The following is an 11,259-nucleotide window of genomic DNA, read 5'->3' as shown; positions in this document are numbered from 1 at the left end:
ACTCATCCTCTTGGCCTTCTGAAGAGATAAGGATATCAATATTTTAAAGATGAAAAGATGGAGGTAAAAAGCGATTTACTCAAGGTCACGCACCAAGTCTAAACAGCAGCTGGGAAAACAGCCTTGGAGTCCCTATACCCGGCTATGCTGAGACCTCTTGGCAATAGCCATTGCGCATTGTTCTTAAGATATAACTTCATTATTACTGGATACACTCCAGTATATGCTTAACAGTTTACGGTGAATTTCTCTTATGTCACTTATTTCACAAATAGATTCCTGGTGTCTTTAATTACTGGAAATAGAAGAGAAGAATCTCAATACTAATCACATTTTATATACAATTCCATTATTACAAAGTCTGCTTAAAAAAAAACCAGGAAACTGTAGAAATTGATAACTGTCACAAAATTCTAGAAAACTGACTTCTATCTGCAAAATTGATTGCTGTCCTAAGAAGCATCTATACTACGAGAACTTAAAAACCACTACAGAAAAAACAACTACAAGAACTGAAAATAGCATGAGGCAATATTACATCCATTGCTCACAAGCACACGTGCACAGCAATTAAATATTTGAATCTGTATCCTAACTGGTCTGAACTTAACAAAACCCATATACTAATTCTGTTTCCCTGATCGTGATGACCCTTAATTAAAACAAACAAGCCTTTCTAGACAGTTCCATCGAAGTATCTCTTACCAAGGGAAGAGAAAGGGACACAGCACTCAAAGACTGAAAACACATCATTGCCAAACAGTAGGTACCAGTTCAGAAACCTTCTGCATCTCTAACAGGCAAAAAACCCCCAACACATCGATCCTGTATGGTGGTAGGTTGGGAATAGATTTAAGCAAAGAAAAGAATACTGACAAATTTGAAAGTCTGAGGCGCTGTTAGAGCTGCAACGTTTAAGCTGACACACAGGCAGAGCAGTATAAGGACATCTCCGCTTCTGTTTGTGCTGCATGTGCCCTACGTACAAGTCACTGCAGCTTCCCGTGCTTCAGCCCAGCCAGTTCCGAAGCCCTGAGAAGCTTGGGGGCGGGTGGGGTGTGTGTTCTGTTTTTTTTGCACAGCAATTAAAAACATTCTAATAATTGGTCACAACTTTGCTCCTTCAAAGCCAAACTTGGCAGTCAGAGATTTTGTAAAGCTTTCTGGAACAAGACGCAGATAACCTGCCCCAGAATTTCTGTGTGCTCCATGATGGGTTTGAAAAGAAGCCTTTATTGGGACTCAGGCTTGTTTACTCCTTGAAATGAGCACTGTCATTCCAATTCCTGTAATTAAATCCACAATTTTGACAGCAGAAACTGTAGGAATGATTGCACTGTTAGTCAAATAAGTTGCTACTGTTCAGACCGTTGCCAAGAATGTTTTAAAGGCTCCTACTATGTGTTTCAAGTAAATCTGAACTGAATCTTCATCCATTCCACCTCACTTCATTTCTGGAACAAAGATCTTGAAATCTTTCCTTTTACTAGGCAACCTTAAAGTCCAAACCAAGATTTTCTATTCTACTACTGCTACACTCCACTATAGCATAAATATTACACAGAACACTTCCACCGATCAGTAAATTATACATATGATATATTTTATATAATCCTGTCTCTATTCCATAAACTCATTTCCCATACATGAAAAAAATCTGAAGCCAGCCAAAGTGTTCCAGACACCTTAGAGAACGTGTACGTGAGAATACACCACCTCAAACTCATCCATTGCAGTAGCATTATGTACTAGCAATCTACAGCATTATTTCTTTTATAAGACAAGAGAGCCAACACTATTAAGCACTGAAAAAGTCTTTCCAACCACTTTTATTTTTCAGTCAATGGTGAGAGAGTGCCAGCACAATTCCAGCCAGAAAGGAAGAAATTCCATCTCAAACGAGCAGGTAACACAGGCACCACAGTAAACAATAAAATGCTTTACAATAAAATGTTTGCATTCAAAAGCCAACTGTGCAATCATTCAGAAATGCTCAAAGCAGAACAAAGCAGCCCATAAAACACAGTACTTCAGAGATGTGCACCCTGTAGAGTTTGTATTTTCTGCACCTGAAACTTCAGTGGCTCAGTTAATAAAACGAGATGCACTGGAACAGCAGTTACTCCACCAAGGTCTGCCCTTAGTACAAGGTGAGCACAGACAGCCTACTTCAAACATTGCAGGATCACAGAATCACAGGATCTTGTATAAGCACCCAGAAGGCCCAGTTAACAAACAGAGAAGCTGGAACAAAAGTCAGAAGCCACCTCTGACATCCAAAATGCAATTAAGGAAATGTTTAGAAACGTGTCATTCACAGATTGAGGCCATTTGCAAGATTTTTTTCTTCCCTTTATGGTACCCATCAAGCAAACATACTCCTCTACAGGAAAAGAGGATTTACCAACAACCTAAACCAGCTCTGTTTTGTTAAGAGGCAAAAATAACCCAAAAAACTTGGTAAAAAAAAAAAAAAAGCCCCCAAAACCCCATGCTAGAGAATGGAAAGCCTCTTAACACCCTAGTTTGCAGTGCACAATGAAAACAGATATAAAAAGTAATTTGATATCTACAGAATTCCAGCCATATTTGGATTTGTTTCGATTCAGTGTATTCTGCAAAGAACTTGATCTACCAAAATTGTCAGATGACCTTTTTTTATACCTTACAATACAGAACTCCAGGTTATATTAAAATTCCCTCACCAGCAAAAATGGTTTTTACTCTTTTCTTCCTCATAACAGTGAGACATCCATTACAAATCAATTCCACTAAAAAAATGCTCAAGAGATCTAAAAAATCACTACCTTCTTGATAATTAAATAGCTACTGGCCACAAAATAAATTAAAAAATGCAGTAAGATACTCCAGAAGAACTTATTGGTCTTACTAGAAACAGGCGCAATATTTGGGAACTCTCAGGATTCTCATACCTTCAGAATTTGTGTGTGTTACTTAATATAATACTGAGCAGACCTAGCAGTTTATTTCATTATTTTCCTATTCACAAAGTTTGTTTGTTCCTCACAATTAAATCAACAAGGTTGAGTCCTGCCTCTCCAGAGGCCTTCTATAAAAGCAGAAGTTGTACTTCAGACTTTGATCGCACAGATGTTTGGAACAGCTTGATTCTGCCTGTGCTTCAAAGTGGATTACAAGGTGCTCAAAAATTCTTTGACCTGCAAAAAGAAACAGATATTATCAGTCAAACAAAGTATTTATCAACAGAAATATACAGCAACTACATTCACCTCTCCACCGCTTTATGATTTACTACAACCTACAGGAACAGAAACTGAGGAAAACGAACTTAGGGTCAGCTATGCCACTGCTGGTCCAGCAAGAACTTTTTCAGACATGGTATGTGTAATTTAGCAGGTGCAGAGAAAGACACATTGGAATGATGCTCATTCCTGCCACGGTCCTAAAATACAGCCCTACATCACAAATGAATTCTCTTAAAAGCAGGTCTAACCTAAACACAAGGAAGAATGATCACCTCAAAAGACCACGACCAGAACACCATCCCTACCTTCATGTCAGTGAACAACTCAATGCATCTGGTTAGTATGTTCCTTGGAATCCAAAGTTGTCAAATAACTAATAAAACAATACCCAGCAAAACCATAGCACATGGAAAAAAATCTGATACCCTAGAACAATGCCATAGATACTTCAGCTACTGTTGAACTTAATTTCCAGTACTTGAAGAGTGGCTCAAATGGCTATAACTACCTAAAAATTCATACTGAACTTCTGGCCCATAGAACAGTATATAGAACCCCAAGCTGGAAGTCTGTGATCCCACACAGAGCACCAAGACCCAGTGCAGCACCTCAAATAACCCGTGTCATTGCGTGAGAACTGGATCCAAAACAGGCCACGTGCCAAGCAGCGGGCTAGCATTACGCTTCTAAGTGCGGCCACTTCAGACAACATCTTAAATTCAGATTGCTACCAAAGGCTGTGGGAAGACACCATGTGGAGAAGGCTCTTCTTACCACAGGGATGCATGCCTTTGTGTTGTGCCCCTGCCACCCACCTCCCCCCTCCAAGTACAACAGTAATTACTCCCTCCCTTCAAAAGGTAGGTGTAGGAAGAGGTGGTAGCAAGGGCCAAGCCACCTTTCTTAAAATACAACAACCCAGCAGATACAAGACCCCAGGAATACAGGACCTAGGCACAAAACTCCAATCTCACAGTTTCGAGAACATCCCAGCAACTACACTGTGATCTAGTCGGAACTAGGAGCATTTTCCTCCCTTTCCACTCAAGCTAGACTGCTGCACAGAAAGGAATCGACAATTCACTAGACACCATGGTGCTATTCTTTTGGCAGAGCCTGTCATACACAGAGCACATCTGTAAATGTTTTGTCCAGTTTTTTCATGTGAAATGGAAACAAATCTTTAGGATCACATCCTCCAGCTGTGACCCTTCCTTTCCTATTTCAGGGCTCAAGGAGGTGGAAAAAGAGGTCAAATAAATCCCTTCATGTAGAGAAGGGACCGGAACGAGTAACTGTGCCAATACTCTAACTTGAAAGGAATCATGAGAAAGCCACCTGCTACTTTAGAAAGTACCAACAGTAAGATTGCATGAAGAACCTTACAACATATAACACACAAGGCGTAGCTTCAGGACTGGTCTCTGAAAGCGAGCATCACAACAGAGATGAGATGGAAATGTGCAGGTTTTGGGTTCCCGCTGGGCATAACCGTCCACTAGAGGCCAAAGCACCCAGCATCATCAAATGCATGGCAGTTCTGGGACTCCCACTTACAAAACACCAAAAAGTAACACAGAGTCTGGGCTGTTCGCAGATAACCTGACAGCCACACAAAGGTAAACTCCTCCAAAATCCCTGTTCAGGTGCCTGAGCTCAGCCTTATCTCATGGTGCAGATGGGAAGCATATTCACTCCACAGCTGCGATGTTCATTAATTCATTCCATCAATTAACAAGCTTTAAAAGAGCAAATACTATGAAGGCTGGTTTTAATCAGGTGAACAGTTCTGCTTCTCAGTGGATAAGCCGAGATCAAAGGACAAAGCTGCTTTTGTCATGAGGTAAACAAGTTATTTCCAAAGAGCAGAAAAATGTGCACATACCACTGCTAAGGTCTGCAACTCATTGCAACTACTCAAATAAAAGCCAAGATGTCCTCAGCTGAATCCCATCATGATTCAAACACCAGACACCTGAGCAGCTAAAATGTTGATGTTTGGCCTGGCTTTAGAACTTGTATGTATACTACACTTTCTTGTGCTAAGGATTAGATGATCTTAATGAAGGCAGAAATCTCAACCTGAATTCTTTTTATACCAGACACTTTTTTCCAAGACTTCTGGTTTATATTCTCCATTACCTCCTAAACAAAGTGAAAAGCTACATATGAAAAGCACTCCCTGAAGTTTCTGACCACTGCTTTTGAGAACAATTTTGAAGAACACTTTAATAAACACAACTGAAAGGGAAAACCTTAATGATAGCGCCAATTTAATAAAAAGACTGAAAAAAAGCAGTATTGCAGCAAGCTATGGCTGTTCATTATCTGAATGTAACTCTGTGACTTAAACATTTTAGAAGGATGATTGTACTGTGAAACGTATTTTTAGAGCAAAGGATCCCTCTTTGCATTCGCTGTACTGCCCTTTACTGTGACAGGCTTACCAGGACAGATAACAGCCCATCCTCTCTCTCTTTTTTTTACCTAGAAAAATCTGCAATACCAAAAGTAGTTTGTTATTGGTTTGCTGCTTTGGATCAAAACTTGGCTGCAGGTTCAGGAAACTCATCCTTCAATTTTCCATTATCATGGTTTTGTACTTTATTTTCACAGCACCTGGAACTGAAATTCTTCCACTGACTAGCACTGTAGATGAAACACGCACATAATGCAAGACTCGACGCAAGACATCCAACTCAGACTTGCTCTTCTCTCTCCCTCAACAGCTATCCTCTCCCACCCCCATCACATTTCTTGGGATACCTGCACAATGTTAGAAGCAGGACACAGCTGCTAACAGTTCTTTTAAACAGCTGAGGGTTATTTAGACATTATATTGGCAAATCAAGATACCAGTGAAAGTCTTCTCAAAATAAGACTGGAATATTTCCTTCCCTGTTTTCCTTTTCTTTTTTTTTTTTGTTGTTTTGTTTTTGTTTTTAAATGGAAAATGTATGTAGGAAATAGCATGAAGAAACACAGATTCTAAGTCTAGTCCAACTTCAAAGAATGGTACACTTTAAGACGCAAGAAGTATCCTGAATTCATTTTGACATGCTGGCAATTAACCAAAGTCATCAGTTTGTTTTGCTTGTGAGGTTTTACCTTCTCAGTCATGTGATCATATCTGTCCTTTTTGCCTTTGAAGTCTTCGTTAACATCTAACGTCAAAATAGGTATTTCCTGTAGATATTCAAAATCCGTTCTGTATTGGGATAGGAACAAAGAAAATATTACTAGCTAAAAAACCCATACATCATGCAAGTCTCTGTCAGCGTTTTCATTGTTAAGAATCTCACGAAAAGAACTGCATAGATAAATTCTGAATATTTAAAAAGAAGCTTGAATTTGCAGTGTGGCTCCTAGAATATATTATTGATTCTTGAACATTCTCTACCCCCAGCACCTAACAATAAATTCAACCATGTTCAGCTAAATCACCTGCTATTCAGAGCTCTGCGTGAAGAGAACCAGGCACATTGCATGTCCCAGCAGTAATTAACATGCTATAAAGGAAACACTACTAAGGAAGTGTTGACAGAAATATTTCTGGAATTTAACTTTGCACAGCATAGGAAAAGCTGAAGTTTCACGTGTGGAAAATGCAGGATGGAACATCCTTAAGAAAGATTTATCCATCTTTAGGTAACCATTGAACAAAGCTTACCGCAGTGTCCTATGCTGAAGCCAACTTTCATGTTTGTAGTGAAGTTTCTCCAGATACTCAATGGGAATTTCTTGTTCTTCATCTCTTCCACGCAGGTAAATCCTATTTAAGCATTTCTAAAGGCAAAAGATTGAAAACAAGAAAAAAAAAGATTGCTTGTTTTCACAGACCTAAGGAGGAAAAAAAGCTAAATGCCACTCTAAATATTAAATATGCCACTCTTTACCCAAAATGAATATTCAACTTGCTAACTCTCTTAGGAGCACAGAAACATAGGAGGAGAGGTCTCAAACAAGCCCTTTATCAAAAGGGGTACCACTGTGTTGCGTGAAGAGCGTACAGAAATACCCATTCGACATGGACAGCATTTCAAAATCTCATTACGTTATTTCTGGCTCTCAGGAACCCAGTTTTCAAATGCAGTCATTCCTTGGTTTCTGTCTGGAACACACATCCAAAGCCTCAATAACAAGCCAGCGAAAACTGTTTAAAACTGTTTTACTTTGTAATCTCAATATACATCCTTGACTTAAAGAGAGAAAAGAAAAAAATGCCCTCAACAGCGAGCCTAGTAAAAAAGTCTTCACTGATACTCTAGAACATTACGCAGTTGTTTACAACAGTAAAGTTGAAAGCATGAAAGTTGGAAGGGCCCTGTAAGTTAGTTACTGCAATTAGAAGTCTTTTAAAGTGTTATTTCTTCTCTTGTTCATATAAGTGTCATACTCAAGAGAGATATTTATTATGTTGTTACCTCCTTTTAAAATACGTTAGATGCCCAAATGTTAAAGCGTTGTGCTAAAGCATCGCAGACTGTAACTGCTGGCTTAGCCCCATTGCTTCAGGTGAAAGGGCTTCACACACACACCCCCAGTCAGCTGCGACATGAACTATAAATTGTTATAGTTATCACAGCAATGTTCCCACAGCTCTTTTGTACTTTCCTTTTTTTAGTATCAGTGGTATTTTCTGCTTTGCTTGTCTTACACCCTGTTTTTATAGTTAGAAAATCACTCTTTATTTAAAAATACATAGGCTACATTTGAAAGAACATTCCTATTTTAATTAGTTCCAGACTGTATTAGTCATAATTCAAGCATTATAGTCTTCTTCAGGGGAATACTACAAGCTGAACTGAACTCTCGCTAGGACTCTTACAGTGAAAGATAAGGGTAGCTCAAGATTTTGAGAGATTACATTTCAAGAATTTCTCATCCGTGTCCTTGCCCGAGACACTCAAATCAGTTCCTACAACAAAGATACAGTGATACGCAATGACACATAATTGTGACCTTACTGGAACTGCCTGCAAGCATATTCTTCTTTCATCATAAAAAAGGCCTAGAATCATACTTAAACACTACAATCTTTAGGAAAAACAAAACAAAACCAAACCAAAACAACCCTATGTGAGCATAGTCAAAGATCAAATTTTACAGGCAAGGCATAGAACATATACTCTCATTCTCTCTGTGCTCATAAATTTTTATTCCTCACCTCAGGAGTGGCTCTGAGATAAATGATCCCATCCAGCGCTAGGCTTTGACCAAACTGCTTATTCATCCAGTCATGCCAGTCCTGGTAAATAGTCCATTCGGTTTCATTCATGCAATCAGACTCGTATAAATTAGCTGCAAAGATATATCTACAAACACAAAATAGTTCTGTAAACAATTAGCTTGAACACAGTTACCACTTTTGTTGCCTGAAGTACTGTGCAGCAACTAGGAAAAGAAGCTGAGCATATTAATTTTATAATTTCTTCGATATATGCTTGGACTGGAAATAAGCATCTGGTATCCTCATCCTGTAACTATGTTCATTGCAGTTGCCCACAGCAGTGTTCAAAAAAAGCAGCAACATTTGCAGCTCAGGTATTTGTTCAGGAATAATCTACAAAGCACCAAAACACAGTGGTAATTTATTTACAATATATTAGAGCACAGTAAACACCTACGAACTATGCGACCAGATGTAATTATCAAATCTAACCTTCCAAACCCAGAAACAGAGGGGATGGCAATATGAAATAGCTCGATCTGTTTCAAGAAGCATCGAAGAAAACAAGACTAAGTGACAAAGAAAGAAATTGCTCTTGACTCTTCTTGATGCCTACTTCTCTCTTTTCTTTGAAAGGAAACATGCATACACAAATAATAAAAAAACCCTGCCCATGAAGAACAAGAAACTACACATAGTTAATAAAGGTTGCACAGCAAAACTATAAATCCTCAAAGCAGTAAAATTCCTTCACTGTCAATACCAGTGAGAGAAAGATAACCTGTCACTTATCGATGTTTCTGTGATTAACCAGAACTAAAATCGAAACAAAAGGAGGTACAGAACTCAGTCACACTCTGCTATTTATTTATTTATGCGTTTTACCTAGGAGAACTTTGCTCTTGACTTTAAGGGCTTCAGTCTAACATACCTGTCACTGTAGACAGATCGCTCGAAGAAGACCACAGGATTCTCTGCCTCTTTGAGTTTGCCATCGAGGGATTTGAGCTGAGCCCGGATCCTGCTGAGGCATGCGTATGTCTGGAAAGTGAAAGACCACCTCTCTGGTTTCTCATACATCATCCGAAGCACGTTTCCGCCACTCTTCTGTGATGTTGTCAGCTCCTGGTTTTAAACAAATAAAGTGACCCTTTAAGTTGAGAAGGTGGACTATTAAGTAAAACAGAATTGCTCTACTATGTTAAAGATGCTCAGCCTTTACTTCAGGTTTACAACTGCATCATATACCTCCCAACCCTACTTGTGTACAAGGCACAAATGCCAGTAACGTCTGCAATCTACAATGCCAAAATGCTCCATTACTAAAATAAAAAACTTTGTAAATAGAGGTTAAACTGTAATAAAAGAACCACTTCCTATCAATACAAAACATCAACAACATTGTAGAAAAACCCATGCTCCTTTTACTCCGACAAGCGTGAGTTAAACTTTAAGTTGAGCTAATTTTGTTCTTCCATCTAGTAATTACAGTTCCTATGGTAACAGCCGCTGATGATGCTTTTATACATAAAATAGAGCACACTTTTACTGCTTGTACAATTTACTTTCTGATGTTGAACAAAATTTAGTCTATAATACACCAAGCAGACTGGAAAACAGGAACTCAAATATCATTATAAAAATCAGTGAAAATGTTGCTACCCCTTCTATTTGATAGACTAGGTTTTATGGAACATATATCTGTTTTTTAAAATTAGTAGAGTATTCATCTGGTTTAAAAAAAGTTTCACCTCAGATTCTTTTACTATACCTCACAATCCTCTTCAGACTTTTGCTGAACATTGCACCACCTAGCTACAGGCTCAGGAACAACTTCCCATTCCTCATCAGCTTGTTTCAGAATACTCACAAAGGTCGACTTCCCCGCAGCTGTAAAAAAACCATTCAGGAGGAACAGCAGGTAAAAAACACTGACAGTGTCATTATTTAACTATGACACACCTCTGGTTTCAAGTCCCACTAATGAGTCTCCCACACCCATGTACTTCTGACTTAATGAGGAGCATGAATCAGAGACCACAATGTACCACAGGTCAGCAATGAAATGAGCGACAGCGTTTTTCTTTTGTATTTTGTACCACACAAAACCAAAGTTACCAAAAACCAACAATAACAAGTCTCAGCCCAGATTAACTACGCAAAGTCTAGGTTACATTTGCAATTAGAACACCAAGTCCTAAGTTTTTAAGATACTTCTTGGTCCAGTCTGGGGCATGAGGTTACAGTCTCCATAAGTTATTTTATGGAAAACAGCAAGCAGATATGAAATAAACGTAAATCAAAAGCGATGGTGTCCCAAATGAAGATATAAATGTGCATTACTAGTTACTGCCTAAAGCACAGAAATCATTAGTCTGCCACCAATGAGGAAAAAAAACTCAGGAAATTTGAAAAAATATATTTAAACCTGAGAGAGGCCAATCAGTTGGCAATCAACCGCCAAAATAGCTGGTGACGCCCTGGCAGCTCCTATCCTCAACTTTAAGCACAGCCTCTTGCCAAAAAAAAAAAAAAAAGGTATCTCGCTTTCCTGCTCTTTACACCAGTTAAACACGCTGGTGTCCCTGCCCATGGCAGGGGCTGGAACTGGATGATCTTGGAGGTCCCTTCCCCCCAGACCATCCTGTGATTCTCTCTCAGAGACACACTGAACATCCCCAGCCTGACCAGGCAGCCTGCAGGTGCTCGGGTGTTTTCTCACCACAATGAGGAAAGGTGCGGGACAAGTCTTCTCCAGATGCATTCAATGCACCTTTAAAAAGGCGAATAAATCAAAAACCCTGATAGAAAGCTTTTTTTTTTCCTCTCAATTCTCGTAGCTTTTACAGCCTTCCTTCAGGG

At 39.1% G+C, this 11,259-nt stretch overlaps 1 protein-coding gene across 1 annotated transcript; it reads right to left on the bottom strand.

Moving 5' to 3' along the window:
• Nucleotides 1–2,772: 2,772 nt before the first annotated feature.
• Nucleotides 2,773–10,287, bottom strand: DCK (deoxycytidine kinase; the record flags this gene model as incomplete). Its single annotated transcript, XM_010080025.1, has 6 exons — nt 2,773–3,179; nt 6,336–6,435; nt 6,898–7,013; nt 8,395–8,542; nt 9,329–9,522; nt 10,169–10,287. Coding segments are annotated over 6 exons (704 nt in total), but the record flags the coding sequence as incomplete, so codon positions are not given.
• Nucleotides 10,288–11,259: the final 972 nt, after the last annotated feature.

Source organism: Pterocles gutturalis, unplaced genomic scaffold (genome assembly GCF_000699245.1).
Source record: "Pterocles gutturalis isolate BGI_N339 unplaced genomic scaffold, ASM69924v1 scaffold47804, whole genome shotgun sequence".
Lineage (NCBI taxonomy): Eukaryota > Metazoa > Chordata > Aves > Pterocliformes > Pteroclidae > Pterocles > Pterocles gutturalis.
The sequence above is the reverse complement of the archived record's forward strand: the minus strand, read 5'-3'. Positions and strand labels throughout refer to the sequence as shown.